Source organism: Camellia sinensis, chromosome 5, assembly GCF_055761805.1.
Source record: "Camellia sinensis isolate YWXY chromosome 5, ASM5576180v1, whole genome shotgun sequence".
Classification (NCBI taxonomy): Eukaryota; Viridiplantae; Streptophyta; class Magnoliopsida; order Ericales; family Theaceae; genus Camellia; species Camellia sinensis.
The window spans coordinates 149,581,368-149,606,651 of NC_138965.1; the positions used below are offsets into that span (position 1 = coordinate 149,581,368).

Consider the following 25,284-nt stretch of genomic DNA (forward strand, 5'->3'; position numbering starts at 1 on the left):
AAACTTTCTAATCTAACCAGGGATTTGAATCATGACTTCATATATGTAATTAGTGGCATAGTATACAATGGGCTTAAGAATGTAAGAATATCATTCTATCATACATAATCATGAGTTCATGTCTTACACAGTGGACTCTTGATCAAATTCAAAAAATCGTGGGTGATTACACCCCCAAGGGAATTAACATAGCAATACAATACTATATTTATTTATGTACATGAAGATCAACACAACACCATTCACAACATATTGACTATAATCATGCACTATAATAATAGTGGCCTAGACAGTAAAAGAATAAGCAAGTAGCATGCTATTTTTATGCAATAAACCTCCTAGACATACTAACCTTCACACCTGTAACAATATAATGCAACAGTGGAGTAATTGATAAAAATGACATATGAATCTATTTAATATTTTCATGAGACATAGTATAATCTGTTTTAAGATTGTTATTTAAATTGTATAATTAAATAAGATAAATAGATTCATGATTTATTAAATTAAATAATAGAACATCAAATAAATTCATATTTGATAAATTTACATTCTAGAGCATGAAACATGAAACATGATTAATAGAAATACATATTTAATCGAAATATTGAAAATAAGGAATCAAACTAAATTCTGTGTGATACCACAGTATCCTTAAAACAGATTAGGTACTTCACCGTGAGTGCTAGAGGAACGTCGACTTTTGTCTCCCATGATAAGATGATTTAAACCAGCTAATGCAGAAGCACATTCTGTTAGCTTTGGCGAACCGACAATGGCAGCACTCTTTAAATACAGGAAGAAAATTATAAGAGGAAGCAAACTAACTGTATATCTGGAAGGCAAAAATTCTCTATCAAACCAAGAAAGATGGGCCTCTTTTTATACACAATAGGGGAGAGGTGAGGAGCCTTCAGTCATGAAGGCTAGCAACTAATGCCCGTGAAGGCTTGCAACTAATGGCCATTACTCCTGCAAAACTGTTGAAGTAATGGTCCAAAACTGATGGGAAAAAATATCTGCAATATATTTTTTGTATACATAAGTGTGTATATCTGCAGCAGATTTGACCAAAAAAGATTAAGTTGGTGGACCACCAATTTGGCCCAGCCCAAACCCATTCCAACAATCCTCAAGCCTCAAGGCCCAAGATCCACGGACTTGGACCTGGCTCGGTTTGGACAGGCTGCGCGTGTGGCAATTTTTCCATAACCAACTTGGATCATAGTTTTGGCCCAAGCTCATCCTTAAAGCATCCACAACTCCCTTCCTTCAAAAAATTTAGATGCCCTAAAGTGCTCATACACTTATCAAAATCTTGAGGTTTAAAAACCTATCAAAACTTTCCTCTACAATCAATGTGGGATTAGTAGTTATACACAATTTCCAAAACCTCATTCATGAAGCCATCTTTATGAGACAATTTCTCATTTAATTCTCAATGATTTTTTATCATTCTTTTTTGTGGTGTAAAGACATTGTTACAAAGAATTTAAACCCATTTAATCCCATCTCAACCAATCGTTAGAACCTACTTTAATTTCACATTAAAGTCACCATAAAACTATTTTTTTTTCCAACATAAATTTCATCTACACATCAAACTAGCTATCAAGTTAGTTATTTTAGTTTTGGCTCATCAAATGTAATTAGTGACTTTACCTAGTAAAACATTTAAAAAGTATTACTTTTCATATTTTGAAATTAATTGTGCTGAATTTATAAAAAATAATTATAAATTAAAATGAATAAAAAAATAGAAATTTTGTTGGACAATATATTAAAAATGTGTACAGCCAAAACAGAAAAAGCAACTTTCAAACCAAAATATAATAAAATTTTAACTAGTTTTATGGAAATACTCTAATAAGCTCTTATTTTTAGAATGACATATAGAACTATATATTGCCACATATTTCTGGCTATATATAATCTTTCTATTTGGTTTTTTTAGTTTATTTTGTCTTTTTTGTGAGTAAAAAATATGAGAGGTGCAGCTTTTATTGTTAAAAAAAGACCAGGAACCACCCTTAAAAGTGAATTTTTGAAGCAACGAGAAGGTGTGTCTCTTTTGAGATTTAGAACTCTTACAGCCTACAGCAATGGAGGGAGGGTGGATACCAGTTCTGAGGGATAAGGGAAGATCAGGACCTTGGAGGTCGAGGGAGGGTGCAGGTATATTCACTGTGTTTGTGGACAACCTACCAGTATCATTGAATCCAAAAGGTTTGTTCAATCTTTTTACGAAGTTTGGGGTGGTAAATGACATCTTTATACCGTAAAAGAGAAGAAGGGCTACCAACACCAAGTTTGGCTTTGTGAGATTTGATTGCTTCGTGGCAGCCAAGGTAGCTGTTCAAAAGGCCAATGGCCTATGGGTGGATGATCGTTCATTGCATGTCAAACATGCAGATTTTGCGAAGGCTAAGGTAGGTGTTGAAGCTGCAAGAACAGTATCAAATGCTCAAGGGAGGAGACAAGTAGCCCAAGTCAATGATGGTGAAGGGGGTAGAGTTGGAGCAAAGGGATTTAGAGATCCAAGATCTTATGTAGAGGCTGTGGCTGGAGAAAGGGCAAATGGATAGGGGGCTTCTTCTTAAAGGCAGACGAAGTAGGAAATGAGTGGTTGTTTGAGAGCATCATTGCAAGATTGAAACCCCAATATGCTGATGTTAACCTGAAAAAGGAGTTGACAGGTATAGGAATGGAGGATATTTTGGTGAGAGGAAGTGGGGGAAGAGATGTGGTTATTACTTTCAAATCAAAGGAGGAGAGGGCATTGAAAATACCATCCATCAAGGAGCTGATACTGGATTGGTGTTAAGAACTTGTTGAAGGAAAACCAGGGCAGGTTCTGGAGCAGAAAAGATGTGTTTGGCTTAGTTGTTATGGAATCCCTCTACATCTATGGAATAGTTCCAATGTAAGACGGATAGGTGAGGTCTGGGGGCAAGTGTTATGCTTTGAAGGAGATATGAGCCAACCATTCTCCTTTGTGTGTGCTAAGGTGAAGGTTTCCACTAAAAGTATGGATCCTATTAACTCAGTTGTGAGCATGGAATGCAAAGGTAGGGTGTTTCCAGTGAGAGTTTGCGAAGAACAGGTGGTCACCGTGAGATCAGTACAACTCGCTTGCAAATGTAATAAGATTCAAGATGCAGCTGAGTTTGGTAGTTCAAATACACTGGGGGATCATAGTGCAGGTTGGAACTGCAGAAAGGATGTTGACGATGATGCTGATGAGTTGGAGGGTGGTTGTAGTGTACCTCCAAGAAGAAGGCTAGTTGGTTGTAGTTGGAGTGTGGAGGTGGGCAATGTGGCATGTCAGAGGAGTGTAGGGGAAGCCGTAGTTGTTCGAGGTGATGGGGGGAAGATAATGACTGCTGAGACCTGCAGCCAAATGATGGAAGTGCGAAACCAGAGGATCGGCTCCAGAGAAGAGACGGTTGTCAGCCAAAGCGTGGAGCATCAAGTGTGTAAGCTAGGTTTGGTTAGGAGTCTAATTGGGTTAAGCCTAGAAAGGCCAGGTGTGAATATCGAAGTGGTTTTGGGCTAGAACATTATAGCAGAGAAGGTGGGGGGGCTTCATACATCACAAATTGGGCTGACCCAACAAGAATTAATTGCTAGAGATAAGGCTGTTGAAGGTGGGCCAGGTGGGAGAGTGTCAAGCCTCTCTGAAGCCCATGACAAGGAGCACAACAGTAGTCTTTCAAGGCCTAGAAAGGGGAAGGAAAAGTTAAGAAGCAAGAAAAAATCGAACCAGACTTTTTTGGGTAAAAAATCCTTCGATCTGTTGAGGAAGTATGGGAGCAAAGGGGCTTCAACCAGTAGAGCACTGCCCAGGGCTGCAGTATGGCGGGCAGCTGTGGTGACAATGTCCTTATCTGCATCAATGGAGGATGGAACTAATAAGGGGAGGGCCGTCCTCAATGAAGCCGACGCAACTCTCAAAATGGGGGAAGTTCTCGGAGTGCAGTTCAATGATAAGCAAGTTGATGTTTTGGAGAAAATAGTGAACCTTGAATTGAAGGACAATGAACGAATTGAAGGGGGGGTAAGAGATGGGGTCTGATGGACACCCGCTGGGGGGATGTATTAGAGTACTCACGGTTATTTATGAAGATTCTTTCATGGAATGTTAGAGGGTTGAGGAAGAAGGAGAAAAGAGGCAAAGTCAAGAAGCTGCTAAAGGAGAGGAATATAGACATTGTGCTGTTCCAAGAAACTAAAAAGGAAGAATTAACAGAGGATGAAGTTAGATCTGTGTGGGTCAGAGACAAAATGGAGTTTATGGTGGTGGATGTTGTAGGCTCTGCTGGGGGATTACTATGTATATGGGACTCAGAGGTCTTCCAACTAACAAAATGCTGTAGCAATAGAAGATTTATCTTATTACTAGGTACCCTCTTTAACCAATTTAATCGTGCTATTCTAAATATTTTTGCTCTTAATCATGTTGGCTTAAGAGGGAATCTGTGGGACTGTCTATTGAAATTGAAGGAGGAATTCCATAATCCTTGGCGCTTAGGAGGGGATTTCAATGAGATTAGGCAGATTGGGGATATGAGAGGATGCTCTAGGAGAGATAGGGGAATGAAAGAATTCAATGAGTTCATTGACAAGTGTGAGGTATCTGATTTACCACTACTTGGGAGCAGATTCACTTGGTGCAATTCATTTGGTGGGGAAAAGTGGAGCAAAATTGATCGAATTTTTGTAGATCCTAAATGGCTTGAGATATTCAACCTGAAGCTATGGGGTTTACGAAGACTGATCTCTGATCACTGCCCTCTTATTATGATGGAGGATGAGAGGGACTGGGGTCCAAAGCCCTTTAGGGTCCTGAATGCTTGGTTTTTGCATAAAAATTTTCAGAATTTCTGGGAGTGAAAGTGGAAGGAGTCCAGGGTTGAAGGTTGGGCTGGATTTATTCTTATTCAGAAGTTGAAGATCTTGAAAAGTGGCCTGAAAAGTTGGAATATGGAGGTTTTTTGTAATGTTGTAAACACATTGAAGAATATAGAGGGCGAACTTCACAAAATTAATCTACTGGCTGAGGTTAGAGACCTTAACGGTGATGAAAATGGCAGGAGAAGTGAAGTTAGAGTTGAAATGTGGAGATTGAGTAGGATGGTGGAGTGGCTATGGCTGCAAAAGTCTAGGCTTAACTGGGCGATGAAAGGGGACAAGAATACAAGATTTTTTCATGTAGTAACAAAGTGCAGAATAATAAGAAATGAATTAAATTCTATTATAGAAGGGGACGTGGTGTATGAAGAGCCGAGGCAAGTGAAGAACAAGGTGTTAGAATGCTTTAAAAACCAGTATACAGAACTCTGGCCAATAAGACCTGAATTGAGAGGTCATTTTCCATTAGCAGCTGGTAGAGTGAGGTTTGATCTGTTAGAAACAGAATTTTCAGAAGCAGAGATTAAATTAGTAGTGATGGAGTGTGATGGGAATAAAGCGCCCGGACCTGATGGTTTTAATATGTTGTGCTTTCAGAAGTTTTGGAAGGTCATGAAGGGTGAGGTCGTTAATTTTGTGAACGAATTTCATAGGAATGGCAGATTGGTAAAAGGCATTAACAGTTCTTTCATAACCCTCATCCCCCAAGAGGGACAATCCTTCTGGGCTATTTGACTATAGACCTATAAGTTAGGTGGGCTCAATCTACAAAATCATAGCAAAACTTTTGGCAAATAGACTAAAATCTGTTTTGCTACATATTATTAGCGAGCCTCAGTCTTTGTTTCTTGATGGAAGAAATATTTTAGATGGAGTGCTTATTGCAAATGAGGTTGTTGAAGGCTGGAAGAAAGCCAAGAGGAAGGGAGTCCTTATTAAGTTGGATTTTGAAAAGGCGCATGACTCCATTAATTGGGGCTTTCTCTTCTCTATGCTGCCTAAGTTCGAGTTTGGTGCTAAGTGGATCAATTGGATGAAGGAGTGTGTTACTACAGCAAGAGTCTCAGTGCTCGTAATGGATCTCCTATTGAAGAGTTTAGCCTTCAAAGGGGTCTAAGACAAGGTGATTCATTATCTCCTTTTCTGTTTAATCTAGTTGCAGAAGGCTTACATCTTTTGTTGAGCAGAGCTTGTGGGCTAAACCTAATTAAAGGGGTGAAGGTAGGCCGTGAGGGAGTGTTGTTGACTCATTTACAGTTTGCAGATGATTCACTCTTGTTTTGTGAAGCTGAGGTGGAGGAGGTGAGAACATTAAAGGGGGTGCTAAGATGTTTTGAAATCTTGTTTGGCCTAAAAATAAACTTTCACAAGAGTGTTGTATGTGGTGTGGGTGTATCTGTGGAAATGATGAATGTTATGGCTACAATTTTGAATTGCAAAACTAAAGCATTGCCAATTAGTTATTTAGGGTTGCCATTAGGTGCTAATCCAAGAAAGAAGGCTACTTGGAAACCAGTTGTGGACAAAGTCAAAAGCAAGCTGGCTGGATGGAAGCGGAAGATGTTGTCCTTTGCGAGGAGACTCATATTGATTAAAACAGTAACTTCAGCCTTGCCAATATATTACTTATCTTTATTCAAGATGCCTGATGGGGTTGCTTCAGAATTGGATAAGATTCAAGCTATTTTCTTATGGGGTGGTTCTGAACAGGGAAGGAAAATCCATATGATCAAATGAGAGGATTTGTCTAAAAGAGTGGATCAAGGTGGTTTGGGTATTAGAAAGTTGAGGGTTGTAAATAAGTGTCTGCTTATTAAATGGTGGTGGAGGTTTGGTAGTGAAAATGATGCTTTATGGAAAAAAGTTATATGCAGCAAATATTAGATGGAGGTAGGTGGTTAGATTCCGTCACTCACCCCATCCAATAACTACTTAGCAATGTGGAAGGGGATCATCTTTGTTGCTGAACAGTGTAATAGCTTAAAGGAGTTTTATTTGACTAATTTTCATTTGAAGGTAGAGAATGGGGTGAGGATCAGTTATTGGACTGATATATGGTGCCACCCTGTTTGTTTGAAGGATGAATTCCCAACATTGTTTAGGTTGTCTTTGGAAAAACATGAGTCTTTGAGTGTTCTGGTTGACAAGAAAATCATAGCAGGTGGCTGGTTCCTGGTCTTTAAAAGAGAGCTGTATGAATGGGAGCAGTTGGAACTGGATAGATTAGTTAATTTATTGTTGGCAGCCCCAGATCTGTGTCCAGAGTGCCCTGACCAGCTTGTCTGGTCAGCCTCTTCTTCTGGCATTCTAATGACATCAAATTTGTATAAGTTTGCTGTGGCCACTGCTGGAGTCTCTTTGAGCATAACTAGGCTGATATGGCTCAAGTATCTCCCCCCTAAGGTGCAGGTCTTTTGTTGGTTTGCATGGAAAAAGAGATTGAAGTCTAAGGAGTTCTTATAGAAGCTGGGTGTGATTAATCAAGGTGCCTCTACAGCTTGTGTGTTCTGTGGTATTGAGGGTGAATTAGTGAATCATGTACTACTTCGGTGTCCCTTTGTGTGGAAGATATGGATTGAAATGCTAAATTGGTGGGATGTCCAAGCAGTGCTACCAGGTTCTATGGAGAGCCTTCTCCTGTGGTGGGCTGGAGGGAAGTGGAAGAAGCTAGAAAAGAAGATATGGAGAGTAATTCCATTGGTAGTGATGTGGTCAATTTGGAAGTGCAGAAACGAGTGTGTGTTTAGAGCAACCATCCCAAATTTGGAGGACGTCTGTGACCTAATCAAGCATAGGATTGCTTTTTGGGTAAAATCACACCTTTCAGATGTACATTATTCAGAGCATGATTTTATCTTCAATTTGAGGCAAGTTAGGAAGTGTCTGGGAGGAAAGTAGCTGTGCTGCTGGTCTGTGAAGCTCTGCAGATCTGGTTGTTGTTGTATGAAGGCTGTGTTTTGGCTCAATTTTATGCTATAGGTCTGTAACAGTAGTACTTCAAAGCAACAGGTGTTTGTATTGGAGTCTTGGGGTCCTGCTCAGTTTTGGGTCATTTGATGCAGTTTCATTTGTTATCATTCCTGTGGTATCATTCCTATGGGGTCCTGCTTAGTCTTGGGTTCTGCACTTTCATTTGCTGATCTGTATACTGCTCATGCTCCTAGTTGCTCTGTATGTTGCTTGGGAAGGCTGATTTATTTGCTCTGGGCTGCTTTTGCTATTGATTTGTGGCTGTTCACTCATGGTTAACTCGGCTGAAATGCTGTTGGGTGTATGGTTTGAAGCTGGTTTTGAATTTTAACCCTTGTGTTCATGCTGGTTGTGAGGAGTTCAGGATTTTGTTTTCAATCTGTGGCAAATCAGGAGGTGCTTGGGAGGGTCTATTACATTTACATAGTGCTAATAGGGTCTGCTAAATCAGGAAGTGCTTGGTGTGTTGGACTCTGGTGTAGTTTGCTATTCTGTTATTGTATGCTGTTCTGCTATGTTGGTGTATGCTGTTCTGCTATGGTTGCCTAGTTGGTGAGTGATGTTCTGATCTGTTGAGCAGTGTGGGTTTTTTCCTATTTGTGTTTGATGCTGATCCTATCTGTGGTTGCCTAGTGTGGGAGACTTCCCTCTGGTTAGGTGTTGCACAGCATCTCAGTCTGGGTAAAGTTTGGTCTGCTTTGGAGGTTCTGGATTAGGTCTGTTAGTTTTTGTTTTGCTCAGTTTTTTATTTTCCTGTTGTTTGTTGGCTTCTCACCAACCGGAGTTTGGAGCTTATTTTAGCTCCAAGCTCCTCTTTATTGATGTTTTGTATCACCTTGTGCTTGTGTTCATCAATAAAGATTTTCTTTGCCGATCAAAAAAATAAAAATAAAAAAATATGAGAGGTGATATGACCCAAAATGAGTAAAAAGCTAAAAACTAACTTTTTTTTTTTTTTCTCTTTCCAAAATACCCCTAATTTGCAACCAACCAAGAGTTTGCTGCAAATGATCAAAATTTATAGCGACCAAATAATATCTGGTCATGAATTGTGATATTTTGGCAACGAAATGTGAAATGTGGTAATAGATTTTAAGGTAAATTATACTAACACCGCTTGAGGTTTCGGTTTAGTACAAATCATTCCTTCAAGTTTGAAAAATTACACTTACTCCCTTGTCAGTTTAAAATAATATATTTGTTCTTAACCTTTATACATATAAAATAATACTGATATTTTATTTATGTTATTTTAAGAGAAATAACAGTCATCTTCTTTGATTTAACTCACACAAAAAATTAATTTTTTTTTATTTTTCTTTTTTTTTGTTTTATTGAATTTTTTTAAATATTGTATGCACTTTTTTTATTTTTATTTTTTAGATACACCTAATCTAGATATACTTAAGAAATATAATATTTTGTGATTTTTTTTTAAATTCACCAAATGTAAAAAAATATATATAAAAATATAAAAATTCAGTAATACTGTAATAAATGTGAATGACTGTGTTTGATAATACTGTAATAAATGTGAGTAAATAGATGAGAAAGAAAAATGATGGTGGAAATAAAAAATAAAAATAAAAATCTATTCATATATAAAAATTTATACAAAAAATATCATAAAAATATTGTGATAATGATATTGTTATAAATATATATCATGTTTATGGGTATTTTGTTTTAAAGTGAAAGATCACTATTAAACTATATTATTATATTTGAGAATTTATATAAAATTTATATTTGTATATCATCACTCAATAAGAATATGTTCAAATAGAAGTTAATGATGGAAAGCTGTAAAATGTACATGATAGGAAGAAGAAATGATAAAAAAAGAGAGGACAAAATAGTCATTTAAAAAATTTTAGAGCATGGCATCAGCAATTTAAGGACAATTTGTAATGAGATTACAAATCTCAAGGAGGAGAATGTAATTTTTCAAACATGAAATGAGGATCTATATTAAACAAAAATTTCAAGAGATGTTAGTGTTATTTACCCTAGATTTTAATGGTAGGGGAGCGAATAATTTTAAGCAGGATGTCTAGAATTTGGAAGGCTATGAAGAATATTAAGGAATTTAAAGCCCTTGGTAATGATGAATTTCAAGATAAATTTTATCACAAATTATGGGGCATTATTAGTCCTTATTAGAAAACTGTTTCCAAGTTAAGAAAATTCTTGAAGAAATAAATGGAACTCTTATAGCTCTTATCCCTAAAATAGAAAATTTTGAAAATTTGAAACAAATGCCAATTAGCCTTTCTAATGTTATTTATATAAATTATCACCAAGTTCATGCTTAACAAAAGAAGGCCTCTCCTTGGTAAAATTATTAGTCCTAATCGAATTAGCTTTCTTCTTGAAATGTCAACTAATGGCAACATAATCATAACTTAGGAAATCATTCGTAAACTTAGAAACAAAAGGGCAATTATGAAGACAAGATTTTGAAAATTGATTTCGAAAAAAGCATATGATAGTCTCTTGGAACTTTACTGGACAAACTCTTCGAAATCTTAATCTAAACAAGAAGTAATTATGAATTGTATAACCACTATTAAATCTTCTGTCTTATGGAATGATGAACCTCTTGCTAAATTTAACCCTAGTAGTAGCTTGAGGCCGGGAGATCCTTTATCCTGTTATAAAATTGTTCCTCTATCTCTCAACATTTTTTTTGGGGGCGAGAGTTGATGAAACTCTAAAAGAATTTTGTGACATGCTTGGGAAAAAAAGTAATTTACAAAAATTCAAACTTTATGTTTTTCCCAAACTGGCCTGACAAAAAACCATGGCTTTAAGCTTTCAAATTGCCATTCCCCTTGCACAACATTTAGGGAAAGATATAGGGGTTCCTCTTTTGCATATGCAAATCAAAGTGAGTAAGTGATAATTTTAATTACATTATTGAGAATTTATAGCAAAGGATTTTCAATGGAAAGGCTATACCCTTTCTCTTGTAAGGAAAGCTCCCCTAATACATTGTGTCACTTTTGCTTTGCAATTCCATGCAAACTATACCACTCCCTTCTTAGTTTATGTGCTAAAATTGATAATCAATAGAAATTTCCTCTTGGGGGTAATATTAAAGAAAGTTTGTCTTATTAATTGGATTAGAAAGGCTAGAGTCATAATCTTCTCTTCCATGATGGTGTGACGAGTCCCGAGGAGAGTAATTGTGTGGATCCTACTCCCAGTCATACAATTCACCGTATTAAGAATATTTTTTTAAAAAAATTCCTACCTCTTTCATTTCTTCTTAGACTAGTTTGGACGAGACGAACTTTGAGATGGGTGATTCCATCATTTGGAGCTGATTAGAATATTGAAAATATACTTTGTGCATACCTATACAAATTTGAATAATTTTTTTTTTCCAAATTAAGCAAGTATTTGATCCCAAAACACCCCTTTGTAATCTCACATTTTTGAAAGAATGCGAATCATTTAAAAGTTGACAAAAATAAAAAATAAAAATAGATGCACTCACAATATTTAAAATTTTATTATTATGTTCATGGAAAAATCCTAATTTAACCAAACACTTGAATAAACTTAAGAGTAGTTTTTTTTTTTTTTAATGAAATTTTAGATAATGACATTCCCATTCTTTTTATTTGATTTTAGTCATCTAAACATATAGGGTAGGAGGGTCATTGTCTTCTTGAAGGTTTTTTATGGTCTTAATTTCCTTTATGTTTGATTAAAGGAAATCATTATCTTCTCTTACATCATTTTTTAAAATTAAGTAAAACCTACATTTACATCTTTATAGTTTGGTCATACTATTTAGATATGGTTTCAAAGCCTCCTTTTGTATTATTCTTTCTTGTTTTGAGAAACAGCATGCCCATGCACCTCCTTATCTTGTTTTGCACATGCTACTTAAACTTAAGCTCTTGATCCAACTTACTCTTACGAAAATTAATGCCAATAATATGTGTGTGAGAGAGAGAGAGAGAGAGAGAGAGAGGAATCCTTGAAACTCATGTTTGGCCCACTAGAAAACAAGAAGGTAAAACAGAAAGGAGACAGTATAGGGTTGGAATCTTCTACATTAATCCCTAGGGTTGCTTTACGTGTTGATAAACAAAATCTGGCTCATTTCCAACTTGCAGAGGTTTGGACCAATGTTGTCAGTACCTTATTAGTCATTGTATTGTTTTTGTCAAAAAAAAAAAAAAAAAGAAATTGCTACAGATGACGAAAATAGTTGCGTTGTAGCTTGGACGTCGATCGGCTGATTAGAAAAGCTTAGAAGTAATTTTGTTTTCAAAAGTCAAAATTTTGTCGTGAAAATATAATTGGAGACTAGTGCACGTTAGCAGTGTTTTGTGGGGCTTTTTTGAGTTAGCTTGTCTTTTGATTTTTAAAAAATTATTTTAGACTATTTGGTTAAACTTATTTCAAACAGCTTCTGATTCTAACAACTTATTTTAAGTCAAAAAAGTTAATTCTGAGAAGCTGCTCATCCCTTATTTCTGATTATAGTTTCTGCTGTTGACATGCTAATTCACAGTTATACTTTTAGATTTTTTTATTTTTTATTTTTTTAAAAATAAAAAAAGACCCAAATGGATTATGAAATATTATTATTATTTTTTATGAAAAATGTAGACAAATAGTGAATAATAAAAAATAAAAATTAATTAAAAAAACTATTTCACATGTTATTTAACAAACAGTACTCAGCAACTTAAATTTATAATCCAACAGTTATACCAAGCAGATTAATAGCTTCTGATTAAAGTCATAATTTACAATCTGTTAAGTTATAATTTATAATCTGTTTTAACAGTTACACCAAACAGCAACGTTGTAACCAGCATAATCGCTAATAGATCGTTTCAAAAAAAAAAAATAGTAAAAAAAATTTAAAAATATCACTAATAAATATATTTTTAGAATAAAAGAAAAATTAGTCCAAAAAAGATTTTTTTTTTGGACAAATTTTGGTCCTTAAGGATAATAATTTAGAGCCGTGCTACGTAGCTCGAAAGAGCATCCCCCCTAATCCCCCGAAAATAAAAACGACGTCGTTTCGACGTTTTTTGAATTTTTTTTTTTTTTTTTTAGAGAAGAAGAAGCAGACGCGGAGGAAGAGAAGAAGAAGAGAAGAAGAAAGAAAGAAGAAGAGAAGAAGAAGGGAAGAAGGGAAGAAGGCAGAGGCGGAGGCGACGGCGATGGCGACGGCGACGGCGGCCGGGCGGAGCTGCGACGATCGCAGAGCTGCGACGAAATCGGCAGAGCTGCGACGATCGGCGGAGCTCGATGATCGGACGATCGGCCGGAATGCAGGGGCCTCTGTGTGTGTGTGTGTGTCTCCATTCCCTCTTCTCTCTTCTCTCCCTCCCTCTCCTTCTCTCTCTCTCCCTCTTCCCTTTGCGTTTGAGCTCGGAAATGGTCAAAAATGGCAGAAAAAAAAAGCCTAATGCCCAAAACGACGTCGTTTTGGGCATTAGAGGGATTTGGGGGGGCAAGTTTCGAGCTCTCAAACATTTTCCAATAATTTATTACCAAATGTCCAATTTGGTCGCTATAAATATAATATTAATGACATTTTTGTCAACAAAAATAGTTTATTCCTAAAAAGTAATTTTATCTCTAAAATTTTAATTTATTATACTGAATTTTGAGACGATTTTCACAATTTTTTTTTTATAATATGTAACATTGCTCTTTTGTCAATAGTTTTTGTGTGTACTGTTTTCTGACCATACTGCCAAACAGGTACTCAGCTGGAGAACATCGGCATAATAGATTGCGCTCGAACGACTTGTCACAGAAAGATAAGACTCCGGCGGTGGTTCGTCCACTCGAGAGCACTCCGACGATCAAGTCAGTATAATTATCTCTCAAAGATAGCCAATAGTGCTTAACTCACTAGACAGAGCATAAAAAGCATACCTTAGACCTATTAGGTTGCCTTACTTTTATAGTCAGCACTAACCTGATCGCTGTAGAAGCCTAGCTTCCCTTGGACTCTAGCCCAATGCTCATCTTAGACTCTCCAATAGATAAAGATAAAATCTCTAAGAGCTTTATCCTTATCTAGACTGAAGTCCTCTCCCATTCTAGGACTCTTATAGCTTATCCGTTTATCCCGAATTTTGGCATCTTCGCAGATAACCTTGGCTTAGCTGAGATCATCTCGGCATCATGACCAAAACACGTGGCACCTCGGTTGGCACTTCGGTGCCACCTTGGTCACGTGTTGTCATTCAAAAAATATGTCCCCACAACTGCCCCCTAGGTTCTACTACGTTGGCATCTTGAGGTGATGGAACCTATATCACCTGATCATATAGCACGTCGGCTAAGCTTGCTCTATCCTCCATTACCGAGGTCATCATTCGACGGCTCCATATGATCCAGATTTGTAATTTGTTTTCTCAATACCTTAGAACCAAAAACCAAGTTTTTTCAAGTTCCTTAACCGAGATTGTTCCCCTAGCTGAGGTTGTTGCTTCATTAAATCAAGAACTCCAAGAGTTTCTACACGCGTATGAACTGTTACGCAAAATAACTCAACCGTTTTCGCCACGCGTCTCTTCCCTATTGAACCGTACCTGACATGCGCCATCAAGTTGCGTCACTTTTGCATGCGCCGCCTGACAGACACGTCGTCCTAGGCACACTAATTACGATTTTTCCGCCTTTTCGTGTTTTGATAAAAAAAACACTTCTCTTTCTTCGTCTTTTCACCTTTGAATCGTCGTTTTTTGCTCAAGCTCTCTCTCTCTCTCTCTCTAACTTTCTCTCCCAAATCCTCCATTTTTGTCTTCTTGAAGCTTTCTGCAACTACTTCGTTCACCTCCTCCGTTCACCTCCTCCGGTGAAGTTTTTTCTGCTCTTTTCCGCCCACTGCCACCGTCTAACTCCGGCGTACTTTATACCGGCCTCATTTTCCTCGGTAAGTCACTATTCCTCCATTTTTTTAGTTTTTGACTTACTTCGAAATTTGTTATGCTTTATACATTGTTACTGTAATTCTATTCGTCGTCTCGAATCTTCATCTATGTTGTAAATTTTGCCTTGCTTGCAATTTGTTTCTGGGTATACACACACTCACATACTGTTCATATACTTAATGTTCTTTGTAAATTGCCACTGTCTTCAATTTGTGCACGTTTACATTTTATACAATGTTCTTGAACCCCTTCCGGTTTTCTTGAGTCTGAATGTTCTTCTTTGTTTTCTTGTTGTGTTTTCCAAATTTCTGCCTTCAATTCTTGTTTTCATAGTCTTAGGTTTTGGGATTTGTTTTAGAACTCCTATCCTTTAGGAAAAATTGAAACGAATTCCTCCTAGATCTTGAAAACCGTTTCCCCAGTTTCTATTTTTGAGTTAAGCCGAGGTCCACTCAAACCCAGACAAAACACTTCCTTCTGAAATCCAACAACTCGTCCCTTTAGCCGATATCATGGGAATGTTTAGGTGGAGGGTAGACACCCTAGAGAAGCTTGAATACTTTAGGCAAGAGTTCTCTATCCCTGCCGACGTTCATCTTAGGTTGGCTGGAGAGGAAGACTCTATCATGCCCAAAGACAACTCCATGCCTTTCCCAGTAGTACCCTTCATTGAGTGCAGGCTTAGGTTTCCCCTTGACATCCTCTTCCGCCAAGTCCTTCATTACTATAAGCTTAACCCTATGTAACTAGCCATTAACTCTTACTGAGTCATAAACGGTATAATTGCCTTAGCAAAAAAAAGAGAATGCTAAGAGTACTCTAGCCGACATCTAGTATTGTTACACCATGTGCAGCCTGAACTCAGAAAAGGGCCATATCTATTACCTTAAGCTGAGATCCACAGAATACAAACTTGTTGCCGACCTACCAGACTCCAACAAGGGTGCTGGAGACGATTATTTCATCGTTTCGGGCAACTGGGAGTTCTCACCAAATGATGACCTTCACATCTACCCCTTAAGCCGAACAGTGTTCAGAGAGGGGAATGGTAAGAGCCAAGTGTCACTTTACTTGCTTTCAAGTCTTTTATTATTTCTAATACTTTTGTATGTTCTAACGTCTGTTTGTTATACTCTACGGTCCTTCCCTAGCCTCCCAAGGACTTTCGTAAGACATTCTTCCCCAATAAGGACTTCAAGAAGCTGTTGAACTTGCCTGTTAATCAGCGCAAGGCTCCCCTGTTGCTGGACTACATCCCAACTTATAAATCCATTTTGCCCGATGTCTCGAAGAAGAGCAAGTCCCCTCCTTCTGCTACAACTCCTCCTACAACTTCGTTACCTCGGCCAGATCAAGCCTCCACATCTGACCTAGCAGAGTAGCCATCAACCTCTGCCCCACAACTGATTCCATCCTCTTTGCACCAACGCCAACGTCAAGCTTCCCTGTTTGCCCCCGCAGACAAAACTCATAGCCGAAAATGCCGAAGTTCTGAGGCATTGGCTTACGACCCAGCAAATCCACCCACAGCTCTACTAGCAATCCACTTTGGTATAAAGGTCAGAGTTGCCGTCACAGCCGACGAGATGGGGCAAAAACCTGCCGTAGTTGAAGATTTTCCTGCCAACCTTCTTGGTATTGTCACCGTCTAGTCTTCATCTTCTCCTCCTCAACCTACCCCTAAGCCAAAACGAATGAAGAAGGCCAAGGCAAAGGCCACAGTGACCCAGATTGATTCTGAGGACACTGTGCCTATTTCAAAACTAGCCGAAGCCGAGAAAAGTGCCCCATCCATCGAGAAGCGTCCTGCCGAGGACCCATCGTCTGAGGCCCCACTGGTCAAGAAGCCGAGGTCCAACCACTAAGAGGGCAACAACTATCCCCGAGGCATGGTCTCGGCGCCCGAGATCATGCTTGGTGACAGGCCCCTTACCGCTGGTAATAGTGCTGCAAACCTTGAGGTCGGGGCAGCCCTGTCCACAGCAGTTCTTCTGCCGGAGGACATGAACCGTATGGCCAAGCTTCATGAATATGAAGACTTTGCCTTCATGATACAGCATTGGTCATGGTAAGCATTCTCCCTTCCCCTTTGATAATCTTTCCACACTCAGTGAAATTTTGCTAACTTATGCTACTTCTTTGCAGGCCATCCAGCATGCCCATTCTTATGCCACCAAGACCGAGATGATGAGAAAGGATTTGGAAAAGAAGACAAAAGAAGCAGCCAAACTCCTGTCTTCGCTTAGTCAGGCCGAGGCCAACAACCGTTTTCTTATGGACCAGGCCAAGGACGCTAAAACAACTCAGAGTCTGGCCGAGGAAAAGGCCAAGGCGGCAAACGACGAAGCCAAGGTAGCAACAGCCGACCTCGAAGCTGCTAAAGCCAAAGTAGCTGATTTGGAGGCCAAGCTGTAAGAGGCCATTGCCAATAAAGAGGCCGAAGTGAAGGTGGCCAACAAAAAGGCCTTTGAAGAGGGATAGGTCACCGTTCGCGACCAATACAAGCAACAAGTCAACTTGGCTTGTAACCGAGGTTACTACCTCGATTAGATGGTGGCCCTCAACAAACTGACTGTTTCTATGGACTCCAACCTTCGAGACATCAACCAGTTTGAGGTGCCTTTCCCTCCAAAGCCCGAGGAGGATGCCGAAGATGATGAAGCCGACGAAGTGGTGGAGGAGGAGGCTGCCGCTGATGCCAAGTCTTCCACCCTTAATGAGCAAATTGATTTAACTCATGATGAGGAGGATGACTTGGCCTCCAAGGACGTCTCCCCCAAGCCAACTATTTCTGAAACCAAGGTCCAGTACACTGAGAAGAGTCTGGATAAGACTTTACAAGAAATAGATGCTGAGATTGAAGCCGACAAAAGTGTAACACCACTAGCTGATGAAGCCAATCCCAACACTTAAGATATTTCTGATTTTCCTTGTATTCTTTCTCTGTTTCCTTCTTAGCTGTAATACTTTGTTTCTGAACAATGTTAGCTTTGTATTTGGCCAATGTGCCATTTTGTAATCTGAACAAGTAATCCCTCTTGTAGGCCAAAGTGCCCTTTTACTTCTTTTGAATGCAAGTATAACTCTTTCTTTCAAGTGTTTGTATGCTTGTATGCTTTACTTGTTTCTATACTTGAAATATTTTGCATGTTTTCAGAGTATTATTCTTTTAGCTGTACAGTCTCCTCGGATTAAAATACCTCAGACATAACTTCCCACTTGTTTATCTCGACCTTGCCTTAACACTTAAAAACATTTTAAAAATATTTTCACAAGTGTTTAACTAAAACTTGCCACTATACTTATTGGCTTCTACCATGACTTCAATCTTCCATATTTTCCCAGTTTTGGTAACCTGGTAATCTCGACAAATATGTAGATGCCTCATTCAACATAACCCCGGTTTACCTTCAACTTGTAAATTTTCCTGAAAATTTCAACAAGTGTTGAGCCAACTTTAACTTGTGAATTCCGACTCCCAAGCATAATTCTTTAGCTCTTTGCCCCCTAATGTGAACTTAAGTTCCACTTAGGTTCTCATTAAGCATGAGGCTATGACCATGTTGTCGAAGTTACATTTAAACAGACACTAGCCGAGGTTCTCAGCCTTGGTTCCTTTGTTAATCTTATTGAAACGTACTTAGTCTGTGTTTGAATTTGCCGATATGGTAAGTCCAGGTTAGTTCAACTTAGTTTAACTCCATTATATGCAAGTGTAATTCAACTCTGCCATATAATAAGTCTAAGTTACTCGTCATGTTTCACTTAGAAACATCGCCAACTTAGTTCAACTCTATTATATGCAAATATAATTCAACTCTACCATATAATAAGTCTAAGTTACTCGTTATGTTTCACTTAGAAACATCGCCAACTTAGTTCAACTCTATTATATGCAAGTATAATTCAACTCTGTCATATAATAAGTCTAAGTTACTCGTCATGTTTCACTTAGAAACATCGCCAACTTAGTTCAACTCTATTATATACAAGTATAATTCAACTCTGCCATATAATAAGGCTAAGTTACTCGTCATGTTTCATTTAGAAACAACTCCAACTTAGTTCAACTCTATTATATGCAAGTATAATTCAACTCTGCCATATAATAAGTCTAAGTTATTCGTCATGTTTCACTTAGAAACATCGTAAAGTGACTAGTCAATCGTACTACACAAGTTGAAAAAAGAATCGAGCTAAAATTTTATTATTACTTCGGCTAATAACAAAAATTTTAAAAAATAAAAATCTAATGATAGAAAAACTTTAGGTTGCAAATATTCCAGGGTCTTGGCAACTCTTTGTCTTCACTGTCTTCAAGCTGATATGCCCCATTGCCTAAGATCGAGATGATTCTATAAGGTCCATCTTAATTTGGGCCAAGCTTGCCCTCTCTGGGATCCTTCTTGTTGCCGACGACCTTTCTCAGGACAAGGTCACCAACTTGAAACTCTCGTGGGTTGACCTTTTTATTGTAAGCCCTGGCAAGCTGCTGCTGGTATGCCCCCAATTGAATCGCTGCTTTCTCCATTCTTTCTTCCAATAGATCCAGATGTCAGGCTAAAAATGCATCATTAGTCCCATTCTCCACTCCTTGGGTTCTGACCCTTGGGATGCCAACCTCTAGTGGAATAATTGCCTCTGTGCCATAAGCCATGGCGAATGGGGACTCCCCAGTTGATCTTCTCGGCGTAGTCCTGCCTAGAGTACACTGGGCAACTCATCTACCCACTTTCCCTTTGCTACTTCTAGCCTCTTTTTAATCCCATCTAAGATAATTTTGTTGGATGCTTCTGCTTGTCCATTTCTTTGGGGAAAGCTTGGAGTAGAGTAATTATTCTTGATTTTGTACTTTGCACAGAAGTTTTTGATCAGCTTGCTGTCAAACTGTGTTTCATTGTCTGCTATTATTGCCCTTGGCTTCCCAAACCTGGTGATGATGTTCTTCTATATGAAGCTCTTCGCATCAACATCTCGAATCTTTGCAAGGGGTTCAGCTTCCACGCACTTGGTAAAGTAATCTGCTGTCACTAGCAGGAACTTCCTTTGTCCAGTCGCTTGAGGCAGTTGTCCAACAAGATCCATACCCCATTGGGAAAATGGCCAACGGCTGGACGCTGGGTTCAAATTCGCTGCTAGTTAGTGTATCAAAGGTTCTGACACTTCTCACACCTTTTGACATAAGTTTCTGCATCTTTCTGCATGTAGGGCCACCTGTACCCCTGAGTAATGGCCCTATGAGCAAGTGACCTGCCCCTAGTGTGGCTTCCACATACTCTTTCATGTATTTCATACAGGAAGTCTTCAACTTGTGAATGATGCACACACCTTAAAAGGGGACCAGTAAAAGATGTTTTGTAAAGATGCCCTTCTGTTGTCAGACTGAATCTTGCCGACTTCAGTCTGATCTTGTGTGCTTTTTTATGATCATCTGGCAGTTTTCCATCTCTAAGGAATACTATTATCGCATCCATCCAACTTGGTCCCATCTCCACACACATTGTCTCATGCTCTATGTTCTGTGGTTCTACACTTAGACCTGATAAGTAGTCAACCATTATCGTCATTGCTTCTCCTGATTTAATTGCACTAGCCAGGTCGGCCAAGGCATTGGCATGGCTGTTGTCATCTCGGCTAACTTGCTGTAGTCGGCAATTTTGGAATAATGCTATCAGTCTGTCCACCTCCTTTACATAGGCCATCATCCTTTCATCTCGAGCTGCGTAGTCGCCTGTTGCTTGGTTGACGATAAGTTGGGAGTCACAAAAGACCATTACCTCGTCGACTTCCATTGCTGCTGCCAACTTTAATCCTGCAATCAGTGCTTCATACTCTACTTCGTTATTTGAGGCCTTAAACCCCAAATGAATGGATTGTTCCAGCATCTGCCCATCTGGTGATACTAGCACTACTCCTGTCCCCGTTCTTTGTCGGTTTGAACTTCCATCAACAAACAGGAGGAATGAGTCGTCGACGTAAATACTGCAAGGCCTGAGTTTCTCTTCTTTTCTCTGTTCTGTTATCCCCAGCTGGGTTTCTCCTTGTTTACCTGGACATCGTATACCTCGACTCAACGGAGCCCGATGTATGATGGCGCCTGGTGTGAACTCGGCCACAAAGTCGGCCAAAACTTGGCCTTTGATTGCTGTTCTGGGTCTAAATTCTAGGTCATATTGGCCCAACACCACTGCCCATTTGGCTATCCTGCTTGTCAGATCTCCTTACTGTAACAGGGATTTCAAAGGATGCTCAGTTAATACCACAATCTTGTAGGCTTGAAAGTAATAATTCAGCTTCTTGGAGGCCATTACTAAAGCCGGTGTCAGCTTCTCCAAGGATAGGTATCTGGTTTCTACATCTGCTAGGATTTTACTCACGTAGTAAACTGCCCTTTGTTCTCCCTTTTCTTCTCTGATTACTACTACACACACTGCATGCTTTGAAATCGCCAAGTATAAGAGCAGCTCCTCTCAAAGTACTGGAGAGAGAACTGGAGCGGTGGTCAAGTATTTCTTCAAGTCGGTCAGGGCGACTTTGCACTCTCCTGTCCATAAGAAGTCTGTGGCTTTCTTCACTAAACTGAAGAAAAGTTTACATTTGTCAAAGCTTGTGCTTATGAATCTATTTAGGGCTACAGCCTTTCCAGTCAACATCTGCACTTGTTTTGCCGACGTTGGTCTCTTTAACTCCAAGATGGCTTTGATTTGATCTGGGCTTGCCTCAATGCCCTTTCTAGGAACTTCTCTGACCCAACTTCAAATGCGCACTTCAATGCATTGAGTCAGAGCCAAAATGTCCTTAGGATATCAAAGACTGTCTTCAGGTCGGCCAGATGATCCTCAGGTTTCTTGGTCTTCACGACCATGTCATCAATGTACACCTTTACCGTTTTGCCTATTAGATGTATGAACATCCTAGTCACCTATCTTTGGTAAGTTGCTCCTGTATTTTTTAACCCAAAATACATCACTCTGTAGCAATACAGCCCTTTTGGGGTGATAAATGCAGTCTTCTCCTTATCTGGGGGGTACATGGCTATCTGATGGTACCCCCTGTAAGCATCCAGAAAGCTCATCCTTCCATGTTCTGAGGTGGCATCCACCAATTGGTCAATTTTGGGAAGTGGGAAACTGTCTTTGGGACAAGCCTTGTTCAGGCTGGTAAAGTCCACGCAGACCCTTCACTTTCCATTCTTTTTCTTCATAACAACCGTGTTTGATAACCATGTTGGGTAGTTTACCTCTCGAATGACTCTAGCCTCCAGAAGTTTATCCAGTTCCTCTTCTACTGCCTCGCCATATATTAACGTAGGCCTCTTTGCTCGCTAAATGACAGGTTTGGTATCGACATTCAGTCTATGGCAAATGACCTTGGGGTCAATGCCAGGAATCTCGTATGGTGTCCAGGAAAACACCTCAATGTTTGCTCTCAAGAATGCCTCTAATTCCTTTTCCTCTTCCTCGGTCAAGCCTGAGCCGAGAAGAAAGAAGCGCTCTTCATCTCCTTGTGGGACTAAGATCTTCTTTAAGGCTTCCTCACTTTTCTCGGCTGGTTCTTTGCCGACGTCCTCAAGGACCTTCATGTCCTCATCCTCAATCTCTGCTATTTCTGCCTCTCGTCTGTTACAGGTGGATTGCATTACTGCCATGGAGCAGTTCTTTGCCTATACCTGATTCCCTCTAACCTCCTCAATTCCATGTTCTGTTGGGAACTGCAACAGCTGGTGCAATGTTAAGGGAACAACCCCCATTATATGCAGCCATGGCCTTTCCAGGATAGCATTGTAAGGGGAGGCGATGTCAATTATTGTGAACTCCGTTTTTACCTTCTTGGTGCCAGCCTGCACCTCCAAACTTACTACTCCTAAGGGCCACGTCGGTACTCCATTGAACCCAACCATTGGACCATTGGATTGTTCCAGATCATTTTAGTGAAGGCTAAGCTCCTTGTAACACCTGACATACATGATGTCACAAGAGCTGCCCTGGTTGACTAGAATTCGCTTTACCGAGCACTCTCCAACCTGGAGGGATATTACCGAGGCATCGTTGTGTAGATGCTACACTATCTCTAGGTCGTCTTCAGTGAAGGACACCATTGGTCCCTGGCACTCGCCTGCCCTAGGTCTTTTCTGTGGGACCTGATGCACATGTTGCAAGTGTTTTACCTTCTGAGTTTCCCCACATATCTCGTTATCATTGACTTTCAAGTGAATCACATTGATCACTCAAGGTCTGCCTGCCTGCGGTTGTGGTGTTGGCGGGGATGGTACTGTTGGAGCCTGAGGTAGTCTCGCTTGTTCCTCCCTTGTCCTGGCCTCATCTACTAGGTCCCTTAAATGACCTTGTCTTACCAGGTCTTCCAAATGTATTTTTAGGGCTCTGCACCCCTGAGTTAGATGCCCATCCTCATTATGGTAGGCGCAGTGCTTCCCCAGACTTCTTTTCATAAATTCGCCAGGAATTTTCTCTAGTGTTCTATAATAGGGTTGATTCTAGATTCTTTCCAAGACTTTGTAGACCAGAATTCGGAATACGGTTGTGACTGCCTGTGCAGCCCTCAGTCCCGTCACTTGCTTGTTGTATCCAGTGTTACCTCGGCCTCGCTTCGACGATCCGTTTCTCTTCTCTTGTTTTGACGCCTTTGTCCCCGGTGTGTCTTCCTCGGCTCTCGCATACTTCTCTATTCTGGACATTAGTTCCTCCATGTTTTTTGGCAGTGTTTTTGCCAGTGATTTTCAAATCAAACAATCATTGTTCAGGCCATTCTTAAAAGACACAACCGCCACCTCGTAGTTGCATCTTGATATTCGGTTGAATACCTCAAAATACCTCTTGGCATAAGCTCTGAGGCTTTCATCCTCGCCTATTCTCAAAGCCATCAGGGAGTCCACCCTCAACGGCTGTAGTTTGTTTGTCACAAATCTGGCCACGAACATCTCGGCCAGGCCTTCCCAACTTTTCACAACTTCTTTCGGCAATTTGTGAAACCAGTATGATGTGATTTCCCCAAAGGATGAGGGAAACACCTTGCACAACAATGACTCGTTCCCGGTGTATAGTGCCATTGAGTTTAGGTACAAGTCGACGTGAAAGTTAGGGTCAGACTTATCGTCATACATCTGGAATCTAGACATGCGGAACCTCTTTGGGGCCTCAAATTTGTCCAATTCTATTGAGAACGGAATTCTCGGCTTGACCGGAGAGGTTACCTCGGCATCTTGTCACTTCCCCTGGAGGTAATCTCTTAGATCCTCTTTGGTCTGTCTAGGAGCTCGGCTATCTACGGATTTTAGCCTCTTTGGCGCGCTACTCCCGATGTCGTTATGGGTCTTCTTGGACCTCCCTCCATTGGTCGTGTCGAAACAAAGTTCCTTCCCTTGAACATGCCGATGTTCTTTGGGATCAGCTTCTTTGGTACGATGTGTCCTCCGAGAATCTCCCTTCATTCACTCTCCTCGCCCGACTTCCCTTGAAGGCCGGTGAGAGTGTTCCTTGGTCCTGGTGTGCTGCGAGACTGCAGGGATTGTTTTCTACCTCCCTTTCTGGGCATTGTTCTTGGCCGCTGGAATCGGCATGTCTTGTAATGGAAACGGTGGCTGTATGACGTTGTTCAGCACTATAAAATTGATGACTGATTGCAGGTCCGCCAATTTATTCACCATTCCCTTCATCTCTCCGTCCCTCCGCATGCATCTATCCTTCCATACTTGGAGATCGTTCTCGTTATAATACCCGCTTCGGTCTGACTTCTTTGGTACGTCTCCCTCTTGGCCAACATCTTTCTCTCCGGGGTTCTGATCTCGAGTTTCTTCATTACAGTTATCCTCCTCTACATTAGGGTCAATGTGTTTACCACTCCCAGTAGGGATGTCGTCCCCAATTTTCTCTTTCTGTTCGTTGTTGGCCATCTATTCTCCTTTCTTTCCACAGATGGCGCCAACTTGTGTGTGTTATTTTCTAACCACACTGCTAAGCAGGTACTCAGTTGGAGAACACGGGCAGAATAGATTGCGCCCGAACGACCTATCATAGAAAAATAAGACTCCGGCGGTGGTTCGTTCACCCGGGGGCACTCCGACGATTAAGTCAGTAATTATCTCTCAAAGATAGCCAATAGTGCTTAACTCACTAGACAAAGCATAAAATGTATACCTTAGACCCATAAGGGTACCTTACTTTTATAGTCAGCACTAACCTGATCCCTGTACAAGCCTAGCTTCCCTTGGACTCTAGCCCATTGCTTATCCTGGACTCTCTAGTAGACAAAGATAAACTCTCTAAGAGTTTTATCCTTATCTAGGCTGAAGTCCTTCCCCATTCTAGGACTCGTATAGCTTATCCGTTTATTCCAGATTTCGGTATCTCCGTAAATAACCTCGGCCTAGTCGAGATCATTTCGGCGTCATGACCAGGACACGTGGCACCTCGGCTGGTACTTCGGTGCCATCTTGGTCACGTGTTGTCATTCAAAAAAT

The 25,284-nt window shown here is 40.0% G+C and overlaps 1 protein-coding gene across 1 annotated transcript; it reads left to right on the plus strand.

Annotated features, from left to right (window-relative positions):
- Positions 1-4,122: 4,122 nt before the first annotated feature.
- On the plus strand, positions 4,123-4,896 carry LOC145791774 (uncharacterized). Its single transcript, XM_082872215.1, has one exon. The coding sequence runs from the start codon at positions 4,123-4,125 to the stop codon at positions 4,894-4,896; it is 774 nt and encodes a 257-aa protein (XP_082728341.1).
- Positions 4,897-25,284: the final 20,388 nt, after the last annotated feature.

Excerpts from the sequence above, each read along its gene's own strand:
- LOC145791774 (XM_082872215.1), top strand. The coding sequence starts at position 4,123 with ATGAAGATTCTTTCATGGAATGTTAGAGGGTTGAGGAAGAAGGAGAAA.